General features: G+C 45.9%; 1 protein-coding gene across 1 annotated transcript; it reads left to right on the top strand.

The window, feature by feature from the left end:
- Window positions 1-549: 549 nt before the first annotated feature.
- LOC148220981 (PH and SEC7 domain-containing protein 4-like) lies at window positions 550-15,567 on the top strand (the record flags this gene model as incomplete). Its single annotated transcript, XM_088180176.1, is given in 6 exon segments — window positions 550-593; window positions 3,651-3,802; window positions 5,939-6,143; window positions 10,106-10,250; window positions 12,645-12,782; window positions 13,970-15,567. Coding segments are annotated over 6 exon segments (939 nt in total), but the record flags the coding sequence as incomplete, so codon positions are not given.
- Between the last annotated feature and the right edge of the window lie 632 nt (window positions 15,568-16,199).

Here is a 16,199-nt window from a genome sequence, read left to right as displayed (position 1 = left end):
TGAAAAATGAGAATTTTGCACCAAAAAACTCCAAAAATTTGTAATTCTGACCCCAAAAAAAACCCCTAAAAGATTCCCCAAAAGTGGGAAAAAATGGGATTTTCACCCCAAAAACTCCAATTTGGGATCGTCCTAGGAAAAAAAAAAAATCTAAAAAAACCCGAAAATAAAATTAAAAATAAAACCTGGGAAAATGAGAATTTTGAACCAAAAAACTCCAAAAAATTTGGATTTTGATTTCCCAAAAAAACCCTAAAAAATTCCCAAAAGGGGAAAAAAAAGGGAATTTTTTCCCCCCCAAAAAACCAAATTTGGGATTGTCCTAAAAAAAAAAAAAAATTGAAAAAAACCCCAAAAATAAAATGCAACCTGGAAAATTGGGATTTTTTTGCACTAAAAAAAATTCTAAAAATTTGAATTCTGACCAAAAAAAAAAAAAGAAAAAAACCCCTAAAAAAATTCCCCAAAAAGTGGAAAAAATTGGGATTTTCATCCCAAAAAAACCCCAAAAATCAGGAAAAAAATCGGAATTTTTGAATTTTTGTGCAGGCTCTGTACGGATCCATCCGCAGCCACAAACTGCAGTGGGCGACGTGAGTGGGGACGGGAAAAATGGGAAATTTGGGGGGAAAAATTGGGAATTTTGGGGGAAATTTGGGAAAATTTGGGGGTTTTGGATGAATTTTGGGGGATTTTTGGATGAATTTCCTGGGAATTTTGTGGGATTTTGGATTATTTTTGGGGGGGATTTCGGATGAATTTTTGGGATTTTGGATGAATTTGGGGGATTTTGGATGAATTTTGTCGGATTTTGAATGAATTTTTGGGATTTTGGGTGAATTTCCTGGGATTTTTGTTGGATTTTGGATGAATTTCGTGGAATTTTTGATTCATTTCCTGGGATTCTGGATCAATTTTGCGGGATTTTGGATGAATTTTTGGGATTTTTGATGAATTTTCGGGAATTTTTTATTAATTTCCTGGGATTTTGGATGAATTTTGATGGATTTTGGTTGAATTTTGGGGGATTTTTGGATAAACATCTGGGATTTCGGAGGAATTTCCTGGGAATTTTGATGAATTTCCTGGAATTTTGGGGATTTTGGATTAATTTGTGGGATTTTGGATGAATTTTCGGGAGTTTTTTATTAATTACCTGGGAATTTTTGGATGAATTTTTGGATGAATTTTTGGGATTTCGGGTTGGATTTCCTGGGAATTTTGTTGGATTTTGGATGAATTTCCAGGAATTTTGGATGAATTTGGGGGATTTTGGATGAATTTTGTCGGATTTTGAATGAATTTTTGGGATTTTGGGTGAATTTCCTGGGATTTTTGTTGGATTTTGGATGAATTTCGTGGAATTTTTGATTCATTTCCTGGGATTCTGGATTAATTTTGCGGGATTTTGGATGAATTTTTGGGATTTTTGGATGAATTTTCGGGAATTTTTTATTAATTTCCTGGAATTTTGGATGAATTTCCTGGAACTTTTCATTAATTTCGTGGGATTTTTGATTAATTTTGTGGGATTTTGGATTAATTTCCTGGGAATTTTTTGGGATTTTGATGAATTTCCTGGGAATTTTGATGAATTTCCTGGAATTTTGGGGATTTTGGATGAATTTGTGGGATTTTGGATGAATTTTCGGGAATTTTTTATTAATTACCTGGGAATTGTGGGTGAATTTTGGGGATTTTGGGTTGGGTCTCCTGAGAATTTTGTGGGATTTTGGATGAATTTCCAGGGATTTTTGATTAATTTTGTGGGATTTTGGATTATTTTTTTGGATTTTGGATGAATTTTGGGATTTTGGATGAATTTTGTGAGATTTTGGATGAATTTTGGGAATTTCGGGTTGGATTTCCTGGGAATTTTGTTGGATTTTGGATGAATTTCGTGGAATTTTTGATTTATTTCCTGGGATTCTGGATTAATTTGTGGGATTTTGGATTAATTTTCGGGAATTTTTTATTAATTTGTGGGATTTTGGATGAATTTCCTGGGATTTTGGATGAATTTCCTGGGATTTTTTGTGGGATTTTGGATGAATTTTGGGGATTTTGGATGAATTTTCTGGATTTTGGATGAATTTCCTGGAATTTTTGATTGATTTCCTGGGATTTTGGATGAATTTTGGGTATTTCGGGTTGGATTTCCTGGGAATTTTGTGGGATTCTGGATTAATTTGTGGGATTTTTGATTAATTTTCGGGAATTTTTTATTAATTTGTGGGATTTTGGATGAATTTCCTGGGATTTTGGATGAATTTCCTGGGAGTTTTTGGGGATTTTGGATGTATTTTGCTGGAATTTTGTATTAATTTTGGGGATTTTGGGTTGGATTTCCAGGGAATTTTGTTGGATTTTGGATAAATTTTGGGGATTTTGGATGAATTTCCTGGAATTTTTTATTAATTTCCTGGGGGTTTTTGATTAATTTTGTTGGATTTTGCATTAATTTGCTGGGATTTGGGGGAGTTTTGGATAAATTTCCTGGAAATTTTGATTTATTTCGTTGGATTTTGAATGAATTTCGTGGGATTTTGGATGAATTTTTGGGATTTTGGATGAATTTTCGGGAATTTTTTATTAATTACCTGGGAATTTTGGGATGAATTTTTGGATGAATTTTTGGGATTTCGGGTTGGATTTCCTGGGAATTTTGTTGGATTTTGGATGAATTTCCAGGGATTTTGGATTAATTTTGTGGGATTCTGGATTATTTTTTGGGATTTTGGATGAATTTTTGGGATTTTGGATGAATTTCCTGGAATTATTGATTGATTTCCTGGGATTTTGGATGAATTTTGGGGATTTCGGGTTGGATTTCCTGGGAATTTTTGGGACTTTGGATGAATTTTCGGGAATTTTTGATTAATTTTGTTGGATTTTGCATTAATTTCCTGGGATCTTGGATTAATTTCCTGGGAATTTTGTGAGATTTTGGATGAATTTTTGGGATTTTGGATGAATTTCCTGGAATTTTTTATTAATTTTTGGGGATTTTGTATTAATTTGTGGGATTTCGGATGAATTTCTGGGATTTCGGTTGGATTTCCTGGGAATTTGTGGGATTTTGGATAAATTTCCTGGAATTTTGGATGAATTTTGGGGATTTTTGGTTAATTTTCGGGAGCTTTTAATTAATTTCCTTGGATTTTTGATTAATTTTGTGGGATTTTGCATTCATTTCCTGGGATTTTGGGGGATTTTGGTTGAATTTTGTGGGATTTTGGACGAATTTCCGGGATTTTTGATTTATTTCCTGGGATTTCGGATTAATTTCTGGGATTTTGGATGAATTTTGATGGATTTTGGGGATTTTGGGTTGGATTTTTGGGATTTCGGGTTGGATTTCCTGGGAATTTTGTTGGATTGTGGATGAATTTCCAGGAATTTTTGATTCATTTCCTGGGATTTTTGATAAATTTCCTGGGATTTTGTATTATTTTTTGGGGATTTCGGGTGAATTTTTGGGGATTTCGGGTGAATTTTTTGGATTTCGGGTGAATTTTGGGGATTTTGATTTCCCGGGAATTTCTCTTTCCTGTGCCCGGATCCTCGGGGATTTTTTTTTTTTTTTTTTTTTTTTGGGAATTTCCCAGAATCCCCCCGGAATGTTGGGATTTTCCCCTCCCCCCCTGCAGGGACGATGAGGAGGAGCCCCCGGGGGGTCCCCGGAGCCCCCCGGGATTTCCCCAAAATCCCCAAATTCCCGAGGAGCCCCCGGGGGGTCCCGGCCCCGCCCGCAGGGGGGTCCTGAACAGGAAAATCCTCAGCGAGAGCGAGGGGAAAAAGGGTGAGGGGGAATCGGGAAATTTGGGGGGGTTTGGGGGGGCTTGGGGGGATTTGGGGGTTTGGGGGGGTTTTTGGGGGGATTTTGGGAGGGTTTGGGAGGGTTTGGGGGAATTTTGGGGGATTTTTGGGGGGATTTGGGGGGGTTCGGGGGAATTTTGGGGGAATTTCGGGGATGTTCTGGGGATTTTTGGGGGGGGGATTTAGGGGAATTTATGGGATTTTTTTGGTGGATTTTGGGGGAAATTTGGGGAGGATTTGGGGAATTGAAGGGATTTGGGGGGGATTTTGGGGATTTTGGGGGGGAATTTGGGGGATTTTTGGGGGGAATTTGGGGGAATTCATGGGATTTTCTGGGGATTTTGGGGGATTTTTGGGGGATTTGGGGGAAATTTGGGGAGGATTCGGGGGATTTTGGGAGGGTTTGGGGTGGATTTGGGGGAAAATTTGGGGGGATTTAAGGGAATTTAAGGGATTTTCTGGGGATTTTGGGGGGATTGATTTGGGGAAAAAATTGGGGGATTTTTGGGGGAATTTAAGGGATTTTGGGGGGAATTTGGGGGATTTGGGGTGGATTTTGGGTGAATTTCGGGGATTTTCTGGGGATTTTGGGGGGATTTGGGGGAATTTTGGGGAAAAATTTGGGGGATTTTTGGGGATTTTGAGGGGATTTTGGGGACTTTTGGGGACTTTTGGGAGGGTTTGGAGTGGATTTGGGGGGATTCGGGGGATTTGGGGGGGAATTTGGGGGAAATTTTTGTGGATTTTGGGATTTCAATCCTTGGGCCTCCTTTCCCCAATCCCATTTTTGGGATTTCCCCCCCCCATCCCAATCCCATTGATTTTTCTTTTCCCCTTTCCCAATCCCATTTTTGGTTTTTTTTCCCCCATTTTTTCATTTTTTTCACCACTTTTCGAGGTTTTTTCCCATTTTTAGGATTTTTCCCCTTTCCTAATCCCATTTTTTTTGTTTTGGTTTTTTTTCCCCCTTTTTTTTTCTTCCCCTTTTTTTTCCCCATTTCTGGGGTTTTCCCCCATTTTTTTAGTTTCTAACCCGAATATTTTCTATTTTATTTTATTTTATTTTGTTTTATTTTATTTTATTTTATTTTCTCTCCGCAGCCCCGTGGGGCCGGTGGGGCTGGAAGCGCTGTGGGGTTTTTTTCCCATTTTTGGGGTTTTTTTTCCCATTTTTGGGGTTTTTTTTCCCATTTTTGGGGTTTTTTTCCCTTTTTTTTTTGTTTTTTTTTCCCATTTTTGGTTTTTTTTCCCCATTTTTGGGGTTTTTATCCCATTTTTGGGCTTTTTTTCCCCATTTTTTTTTGTTTTTTTTCCCCATATTTGATTTAATTTAATTTAATTTTATTTTATTTATATTCCCAGCGCCGTGGGGCCGGCGGGGCTGGAAGCGCTGTGGGGTTTTTTCCCCATTTTTGGGGTTTTTTTTCCCATTTTTGTTTTTTTTTTCCCATTTTTTGTTGTTTTTTCCCCATTTTTTTTTTGTTTTTTTTCCCAACATTTAATTTAATTTATTTTCTCTCCCCAGCCCCATGGGGCCGGCGTGGCTGGAAGCGCTGTGGGTTTTTTTTCCCATTTTTTTGGCTTTTTTTTCCCATTTTTGGGGGGTTTTATCCCATTTTTTGTTGTTTTTTCCCCTTTTTTTTTTTTGTTTTTTCCCCAACATTTAATTTAATTTAATTTTATTTTCTCTCCGCAGCCCCATGGGGCCGGCGGGGCTGGAAGCGCTGTGGGGTTTTTATCCCCATTTTTGGGGGTTTTTTTCCCATATTTGGGGGTTTTTTTCCCATTTTTGGGGGTTTTTATCCCATTTTTGGTTTTTTTTATCCCCATTTTTTTGGCTTTTTTTCCCATTTTTTTGGCTTTTTTTCCCATTTTTGGGGTTTTTTTTCCCATTTTTGGTTTTTTTTTCCCCATTTTTTGTTGTTTTTTCCCCATTTTTTTTTTGTTTTTTTTCCCAACATTTAATTTAATTTATTTTCTCTCCCCAGCCCCATGGGGCCGGCGGGGCTGGAAGCGCTGTGGGGTTTTTTTCCCATTTTTGGGAGTTTTTATCCCATTTTTTTTTTGTTTTTCCCCCAACATTTAATTTAATTTAATTTAATTTATTTTATTTTTTCAGCCCCATGGGGCCGGCGGGGCTGGAAGCGCTGTGGGGCCGAGCTGCGCCCCCCGGCTCTGCTGTTCCTGCGGGGCCCCCCCGAGGCGCCCCCCGAGGTTTTGGGGCTCCCGCACGCGCTGGCCCAGCCCCACCCCCAGTACAGCAAACGGGAAAACGTTTTCCTGCTCACCATGGGGGATGGACGGGAATTCCTCTGCCAGGCTGAGTATGGAACTCTAAATAGCATAAAATAACTTAAAAATAAAAAAAATCCCATCAAAATCCCATAAATCCCATAAATCCCCCAGTCTGCAAATTCCTGTTCCTGCTCAGGATGGGGGACAGGAGAGAATTCCTCTGCCAGGCTGAGTATGGACCCTAAATAGCATAAAATAGCTTAAAAATGAAAAAAATCCCATCAAAATCCCATAAAAATGAACAAAATCCCATCAAAATCCCATAAAAATCCCATTAAAATCCCATAAATCTCCCAGTCTGCAAATTCCTGTTCCTGCTCAGGATGGGGGACGGGAGAGAATTCCTCTGCCAGGCTGAGTATGGACCCTAAATATAAAAAAATCCCATAAAAATGAACAAAATCCCATCAAAATCCCATAAAAATGAACAAAATCCCATCAAAATCCCATAAAAATGGCCAAAATCCCATTAAAATCCCATTAAAATGCATAAATCCCATAAATCCCCCAGTCTACAAATTCCTGTTCCTGCTCAGGATGGGGGATGGACGGGAATTCCTCTGCCAGGCTGAGTATGGAACCCTAAATATCATAAAATAACTTAAAAATAAAAAAAATCCCAATAAAATCCCATAAAAATGAAAAAAATCCCATTAAAATCCCATAAAAATGAAAAAAATCCCATCAAAATCCCATAAAAATGAAAAAAATCCCATCAAAATCCCATTAAAATGGCCAAAATCCCATCAAAATCCCATTAAAATCCCCCAATCTGCACCTCGTGTTCCTGCTCAGGATGGGGGATGGGCGGAAATTCCTCTGCCAGGCTGAGAATGGAACTGAAAATACAAAAAAATAACTTTAAAATGAAAAAAATCCCAATAAAATCCCATAAAAATGAAAAAAATCCCATTAAAATCCCATAAATCCCATAAACCCCCCAGTCTACAAATTCCTGTTCCTGCTCAGGATGGGGGATAGACGGGAATTCCTCTGCCAGGCTGAGAATGGAACTCTAAATATCATAAAATAACTTAAAAATGAAAAAAATCCCAATAAAATCCGGTAAAAATGAAAAAAATCCCATCAAAATCCCCAAAATCGCATTAAAATCCCCCAATCTGCACCTCGTGTTCCTGCTCACCATGGGGGATGGACGGGAATTCCTCTGCCAGGCTGAGTATGGACCCTAAATATCATAAAATAGCTTAAAAATAAAAAAAATCCCATCAAAATCCCGTAAAAATGAAAAAAATCCCATCAAAATCCCATTAAAATGGCCAAAATCCCATTAAAATCCCATTAAAATGAAAAAAATCCCATAAAAATCCCCAAAATCGCATTAAAATCCCCCAATCTGCACCTCGTGTTCCTGCTCAGGATGGGGGATGGACGGGAATTCCTCTGCCAGGCTGAGAATGGAACCCAAAAACCCTAAAAATAGCATAAAAATGAAAAAAATCCCATCAAAATCCCATTAAAATGGCCAAAATCCCATTAAAATCCCATTAAAATTCCATTAAAATTCCATAAATCCCCCAATCTGCAAACTCGTCTTCCTGCTCAGGATGGGGGACGGGAGAGAATTCCTCTGCCAGGCTGAGTATGGACCCTAAATATAAAAAAAATATAATAAAAGTGAAAAAAATCCCATTAAAATCCCATAAAAATGAAAAAAATCCGATAAAAATCCCATAAATCCCCCAATCTGCACCTCGTGTTCCTGCTCACCGTGGGGGATGGGAGAGAATTCCTCTGCCAGGCTGAGTATGGACCCTAAATATAAAAAAATATAATAAAAGTGAAAAAATCCCATTAAAATCCGATAAAAATGAAAAAAATCCCATTAAAATCCCATTAAAATCCCATTAAAATCCGATAAAAATGAAAAAAATCCCATTAAAATCCCATTAAAATCCCATTAAAATCCCATAAAAATCCCATCAAAATCCCATTAAAAAATCTCCCAATCTGCAAACTCCTGTTCCTGCTCAGGATGGGGGATGGGCGGGAATTCCTCTGCCAGGCTGAGAATGGAACTGAAAATATCAAAAAAATATCCTAAAATATCCTAAAATATCCTAAAATATCCTAAAATATCCTAAAATAGACTGAAAATGAGAAAAATCTCCCAAAAAGTCACAAAAATCATAAAAATCACAAAAACCACAAAAAGCCTGAAAGTGTCAGAAATGATAAAAATCCCCCAAAACACAAAAATCCCCTGAAAATCTTAAAAATCCTAAAAATCCCCTAAAAATCAAAAAATTCCTAAAAATCACAAAAATCACAAAAATCCTAAAAACCCCCAAAATCTCCAAAAATTCCCCAAAATCCTAAAAATCCCCCAAAATCCTAAAAACTCTAAAAATCCTAAAATCATAAAAATATCCTAAAAATAAAATAAAATCAAAACCCAAAACATCCGAGAAACAACAACAACAAAAAAATCCCCCAAAATCGCAAAAATCCTAAAAATAAAAATTAAAAAAAATCCCCTGAAAATCCTAAAAATGACAAAAATTCTAAAAACCCCCAAAACCCCAAAAATCCCCCCAAAATCCCCTAAAAATAAAAAAATCCCCCAAATCCTAAAACCCCAAAAATCTCCTAAAATTCCCCAAATCCTAAAAATCATAAAAATCATAAAATCATTAAAATATCCTAAAAATCAAACTAAACTCAAAATATCAGAGAAACCAAAAAAAACCCTAAAAATCACCCAAAAAATCCCCAAATCTTAAAAATCCTAAAAATGATAAAAATCCTAAAAACCCCCCAAATCCTAAAAAACCTTAAAATAAAAAAAAAATTAAAAATCCTAAAAATCTCCTAAAAATCCTAAAAGCCCCCCAAAATCCTAAAACCCGAAAAAACAACAACAAAAAAATCCCAAACCAAAACAAATCCCCTAAAATCACAAAAATCCCCCCAAAAACTCTAAAAATCCTAAAAATGCCAAAAATCCTAAAAAAAAAAAAAACCCAACAAAAAAATTCTAAAAATCCTAAACCCCCCCCAAAATCCTCAAATCCTAAAAAATCGCTTGAATTGGGAAAAAATTCTAAATTTGGAAAAAATCCGAATATCAAAAAGGTCCCAAAACTGAAAAAAAAAAAAAAAAATCCCAAATCCTAAAACTTTTGGATTCGGAGTTTGGGATTTTGGGGATTTTGGGGAGGATTTGGGGAATTTTGGGATTTGGGGATTTTGGGGTTTTGGGGATTTTGGGGTTTTGGGGATTTTGGATTTTGGGGATTTGAGGAATTTGGGGATTTGGGGTTTTGTGGTTTTTGGGATTTGGGGATTTGGGGTTCTGGGGATTTGGGATTTTGGGGGTTTGGGGGATTTGGGATTTGAGGATTTGGGGGATTTGGGGATTTTGGTATTTGGGGGTTTTGGGAGGTTTGGGATTTGGGGGATTTGGGGATTTGGCATTTGGGGGATTTGGGGGTTTGGGGATTTGAGGGTTTGAGGATTTTGGGGATTTGGGGTTTTTGGGGATTTGGGGTTTGGGATTTTGGGGGTTTTGGGGATTTGGGAGGATTTTGGAGGATTTTGGGATTTGGGGTTTTGGAATTTTGGGATTTTGGGATTTGGTGGTTTTGGGAGGTTTGGGATTTGGGGATTTTGGGGTTTGGGGGATTTAGGATTTGGGTTTTTTGGGGTTTTGGGGATTTAGGGGTTTTGGGGGATTTGGGATTTTGGAGATTTGGGTTTTTTGGGGATTTGGGATTTTGGGGGTTTGGGGGGATTTGGGGTTTTGGTGATTTAGGGATTTGGGGTTTGGGGGGAATTAGGGGGTTTGGGAGCTTTGGGGTGTTTTGGGTTGGATTTTGGGATTTGGGGTTTTTGGGGTCACTCCGGGCTCTTTGGGGTTTGTTTTTTCCCCCCCAATGTTTTTGCTGTTGGGGGCGGAGCGGGGGAAAGTCAGGGTCGGGGGTGTATGACGTCACGGTGACGTTACGGTGACGGCGGTGTGACGTCACAGGAGCGGGGCGGAGCTGCGGCTCTGGGTCGGCGCCATCAACGCGGCGGCCGCGCTCTGCTCCAGCCCCCCCCTGCCCCCCGCCGTGGGCTCCCGGCACAGATTCGTGAGACCCGTGAGACCCTCGGCCCCCAGCCGCTGTGCCCCGGTGAGAAACCCCAAAAATTATCCTGAAATTATCCTAAAATATCCCAAAATATCCTAAAAACCCCATAGGAACAGCCCCAACCCCATAGGAACAGCCCCAACCCCATAGAAACCCCAATAACCCCATAGGAACAGCCCCAACCCCATAGGAACCCCAATAACCCCATAGGAACCCCAATAACCCCATAGGAACAGCCCCAACCCCATAGGAACCCCAAATACCCCATAGGAACCCCAATAACCCCATAGGAACCCCAAATACCCCGTGACACCCTCGGCCCCCAGCCGCTGTGCCCCGGTGAGAAACCCCAAAAATTATCCTAAAATTATCCTAAAATATCCCAAAATATCCTAAAAACCCCATAGGAACAGCCCCAACCCCATAGGAACCCCAATAACCCCATAGGAACAGCCCCAACCCCATAGGAACCCCAATAACCCTGTGAGACCCTCGGCCCCCAGCCGCTGTGCCCCGGTGAGAAACCCCAAAAATTATCATAAAATATCCCAAAAATCCCATAGGAACAGCCCCAACCCCATAGGAACCCCAATAACCCCATAGGAACCCCAATAACCCCATAGGAACCCCAAATACCCCGTGACACCCTCGGCCCCCAGCCGCTGTGCCCCGGTGAGAAACCCCAAAAATTATCCTAAAATATCCCAAAATTATCCTAAAATACCCTAAAATATCCTAAAAACCCCATAGGAACAGCCCCAACCCCATAGGAACCCCAATAACCCCATAGGAACAGCCCCAACCCCATAGGAACCCCAATAACCCCATAGGAACCCCAATAACCCTGTGAGACCCTCGGCCCCCAGCCGCTGTGCCCCGGTGAGAAACCCCAAAAATTATCCTAAAATTATCCTAAAATATCCCAAAATATCCTAAAAACCCCATAGGAACAGCCCCAACCCCATAGAAACCCCAATAACCCCATAGGAACCCCAATAACCCTGTGAGACCCTCGGCCCCCAGCCGCTGTGCCCTGGTGAGAAACCCCAAAAATTATCATAAAATATCCCAAAAATCCCATAGGAACAGCCCCAACCCCATAGGAACCCCAATAACCCCATAGGAACAGCCCCAACCCCATAGGAACCCCAATAACCCCATAGGAACCCCAAATACCCCATGACACCCTCGGCCCCCAGCCGCTGTGCCCCGGTGAGAAACCACAAAAATTATCATAAAATATCCTAAAATATCCTAAAATATCCCGAAATATCCTAAACCATCCTAAAATATCCTAAAAACTCAAAATATCCTGAAAACCCCATAGGAACCCCAAAGACCCCAAACACCCCTAAAAACCCCAAAGCCCCAAATCTGGGCTGTGCCACCCCAGTGTCCCCAATGTCCCCAATGTCCCCAATGTCCCCAATGTCCCCAATGACCCCAATGACCCCCAATGTCCCCAATGACCCCGATGTCCCCAATGACCCCAATGTCCCCAATGTCCCCCCAATGACCCCAATGTCCCCAATGTCCCCAATGACCCCAATGTCCCCAATGACCCCAATGTCCCCAATGACCCCGATGTCCCCAATGTCCCCAATGACCCCAATGTCCCCAATGACCCCGATGTCCCCCCAATGTCCCCAATGTCCCCAATGTCCCCAATCCCCCCAATGTCCCCAATGACCCCGATGTCCCCCCAATGTCCCTGTGTCATCCCAATGTCCCCAATCCCCCCAATGTCCCCAATGACCCCCAATGTCCCCCCAATGACCCCAATGTCCCCAACGTCCCCAATGTCCCCCAATGACCCCAATGTCCCCAATGTCCCCAATGACCCCAATGTCCCCAATGACCCGATGTCCCCCCAATGTCCCCAATGTCCCCAATGTCCCCAATGACCCGATGTCCCCCCAATGTCCCCAATGTCCCCAATGTCCCCAATGACCCCCAATGTCCCCCCAATGACCCCAATGTCCCCAATGTCCCCAACGTCCCCAATGTCCCCCAATGACCCCAATGTCCCCAATGTCCCCAATGACCCCAATGTCCCCAATGACCCGATGTCCCCCCAATGTCCCCAATGTCCCCAATGTCCCCAATGACCCGATGTCCCCCCAATGTCCCCAATGTCCCCAATGTCCCCAATGACCCCAATGTCCCCAATGACCCCAATGTCCCCCCAATGTCCCCAATGTCCCCAATGTCCCTGTGTCACCCCAATGTCCCCAATGTCCCCAGGAGCAGCAGCTGGCCCAGCTGCGCCGCTGGTTGGGGACAGTGACCCTGTGTCACCCCAATGTCCCCAATGTCCCTGTGTCACCCCAATGTCCCTGTGTCACCCCGGTGTCCCCAGGAGCAGCAGCTGGCCCAGCTGCGCCGCTGGTTGGGGACAGTGACCCTGTGTCACCCCAGTGTCCCCAATGTCCCCAGGAGCAGCAGCTGGCCCAGCTGCGCCGCTGGTTGGGGACAGTGACGTGCCAGCTCCTGGAGCACGAGCGGCTCCGGCCCGAGGGACGGGGACGGGACCTGGAGGAGCACCGGGCACACGGCGACTTCCTGCTGCGGGAGGTGACAACGGGGACAGGGGGGACATCGGGGCGACAATGGGGACATCGGGGACAGGGGGGTGACATTGGGGACATTGGGGACACGGGGACTTCCTGCTGCGGGAGGTGACAACGGGGACAGGGGGGGACATTGGGGACATTGGGGACACGGGGACTTCCTGCTGCGGGAGGTGACAACGGGGACATCGGGGACAGGGGGGTGACCATGGGGACACGGGGACTTCCTGCTGCGGGAGGTGACAACGGGGACATTGGGGACAGGGGGGTGACAATGGGGACAGGGGGGTGACAATGGGGACATTGGGGACACGGGGACTTCCTGCTACGGGAGGTGACAACGGGGACGGGGGGGACATTGGGGACATCGGGGACAGGGGGACTTCCTGCTGCGGGAGGTGACTTTGGGGACATTGGGGACAGGGGGGACACAGAGACACCGGGATGGACACTGGGGGGACATTGGGGGGACCCCAGGGACAAGGGGGACACCGGGAACGTCCCCAGGGCAGTGACACCAACATGGGGTCACCGTGACACCGGGGGGTGACACTGGGGACATGGGGGGATGGCACAGTGACAATGGGGGGGGTGACAGGGGTGACATTGGGGGGGTGACACTGGGGGTGACACTGGGGGTGACACGGTGACATGGGGGGGTGACACAATGACATTGGGGGGGTGGCACCGGGGTGACACGGAGGGGGTGACATGGGGGGATGACACAGTGACATTGGGGTGACACTGAGGTGACACTGAGGTGACACTGAGGTGACACTGAGGTGACACAGGGGTGACACAGTGATACAGAGGTGACACAGGGGTGACACACAGGTGACACAGGGGTGACACTGAGGTGACACTGAGGTGACACACAGGTGACACAGGTGACACAGGGGTGACACACAGGTGACACACAGGTGACACTGAGGTGACACAGGTGACACAGGGGTGACACACAGGTGACACACAGGTGACACAGGTGACACTGAGGTGACACTGAGGTGACACACAGGTGACACAGGTGACACTGAGGTGACACAGGTGACACAGGGGTGACACTGAGGTGACACAGATGACACAGAGGTGACACTGAGGTGACACAGGGGTGACACTGAGGTGACACAGGGGTGACACACAGGTGACACGCTGCCACCCCGTGGTGACGCCTCGCTGTCGCTGTCCCCGCAGCGCCACCGCTCTCAGACGTACGTGCAGGCCCTGGAGGCGTGGCTGCGCGGGGACCCTGGGGACCTCGGGGACCTCGGGGACCTTGGGGACCTTGGGGACCCCCCGCAGTGTCCCCGTGTCCCCGCGCCGCTCACCAAGGCTCACTCCAGCCCCTCGCTGCTCCCCGAGCCGCCCCCGCGCCGCGTGCGGCGACACATCTCGGAGCGCAGGGCCACCCGCGACAGCGGCCCCAAGTGCCACCGCCACCGCCTGTGACACCCCGGAGTGTCCCCAATGTCACTGACACATCTCGGAGCGCAGGGCCACCCGCGACAGCGGCCCCAAGTGCCACCGCCACCGCCTGTGACACCCCGGGGTGTCCCCAATGTCACCGAGACTGCCTGTGACACTGCCAGCCCCCCGGAGTGTCCCCAATGTCACTGACACATCTCGGAGCGCAGGGCCACCCGCGACAGCGGCCCCAAGAGCCACCGCCACCGCCTGTGACACTGCCAGCCCCCCGGAGTGTCCCCAATGTCACCGAGACTGCCTGTGACAGTGCCAGCCCCCCGGGAGTGTCCCCAAGTGTCACCGCCACATCTCGGAGCGCAGGGCCACCCGCGACACCGGCCCCAAGTGTCACCGCCTGTGACACCCCGGAGTGTCCCCAAGCGCCACTGTGACCGCCTGTGACACCCCGGAGTGTCCCCAAATGTCACCGCCACCGCCTGTGACACTGCCAGCCCCCCGGAGTGTTCCCAAGCGCCACTGTGACCGCCTGTGACACCCGCCAGTGTCCCCAAGTGCCACCGCGACAGCCTGTGACACTCCGGAGTGTCCCCAAGTGCCACCAGGACCGCCTGTGACACTGCCAGCCCTCCCTGGGAGTGTCCCCAAGTGTCACCGCCACATCTCGGAGCGCAGGGCCACCCTCGCCAGCGTCCCCAATGTCACCGAGACCGCCTGTGACACTGCCAGCCCTCCCCGGGAGTGTCCCCAAGCGCCACCACAGCCGCCAGTGACACTCCAGGAGTGTCCCCAGGTGCCTCCGAGGCCGCCCGTGACACCCCGGGATTGTCCCCAAGTGCCACCAGGACCCCGCTGTGCCACCCCCGCCCCCCCCGTGACAGCGACATTCCAAAGTGCCACCACCCCCCCCCCCCCGTGTCCCCTCCCCCGGGCCAAGGGACACGCCCAGTGTCCCCAGTGTCCCCTCCCCCACCGGTACGAGGATTTTTTATTGGGGGAGGGGCGCGATTTGAGCCCCCCCGGGATTGGGAACAACTCAGGGAATTCCCAAAAAATCCCCATTCCCAAAAAATCCCCATTCCCAAAAATCCCAATCCCAAAAAATCCCCAATCCCAAAATCCCCATTCCCAGAAATTCCCCCCCATTCCCAAAAAAATCAATTCCCAAAAATCCCAATCCCAAAATTTCCTTTCCCATAGAATCCCCCGCCCCCCGCAATGGAATTCTGGCGGGAATTTGGGAATTCTGGGGGGAATTTGGGAATTCTGGGGGGAATTTGGGAATGCTGGGGGGGAATTTGGGAATTCTGGGGGGGAATTTGGGATTCCCCCGCTCTGCTGTGCAATAAAGGTGCCCCTCCCCCACAGAATTCCCGGGATTTTGGCGGATTTGGGGAATTCTGGGAGGGGGGAGGGAGGAATTTTGGGAAATCGGGATCGATTTATTAAACCCGGGAATTCCGAGCGCTCATTAAGGGTGGGGGGAGGGGTTAATGAGGAGCTGATTGGGATCCAGGATTTGGGAATTCCTGCTTTTCCCAAATTCCCGAGGGTCACAGAGCCCCAAAATCCTTTTCCCCCCCAGTCCCAAACGAACTCCTGGATCCCAAATTCCTGCATCCCGAAGTCTTGAAATCTGAAACTCTCGGATCTCAAAGTCTGGGACCCCAAATTCCTGAACCCCAAACTCCTGGATCCCAAATTCCCAGAGCCTGAATTCCTGCATCCTCAAGTCTTGATACCCCAAACCCCTGGCATCCCAAACTCCTGGATCCCAAAACTCCTGGACCCCAAATTCCTGAATCCCAAACTCTTGGACCCCAAACCCCAGAAACCCAAAATTCCTGGACACCAAAACTCCTGCCTGGATCCCAAAACTCTTTGATCCCAAACTCCTGAAACTCAGAATTTTTGGACCACGAATTCTCGGATCCCAAATTCCTGGATCCCAAATTCCTGAAATCCCAATTTCCCAGACCCGAACTCCTTTGGGCTTCAGGCT

This window comes from Sturnus vulgaris, chromosome 28 (assembly GCF_052056855.1).
Source record: "Sturnus vulgaris isolate bStuVul1 chromosome 28, bStuVul1.hap1, whole genome shotgun sequence".
Classification (NCBI taxonomy): Eukaryota; Metazoa; Chordata; class Aves; order Passeriformes; family Sturnidae; genus Sturnus; species Sturnus vulgaris.
Note: the sequence above shows the minus strand (reverse complement) of the source record. Positions and strands in the feature narration are given on the sequence as shown.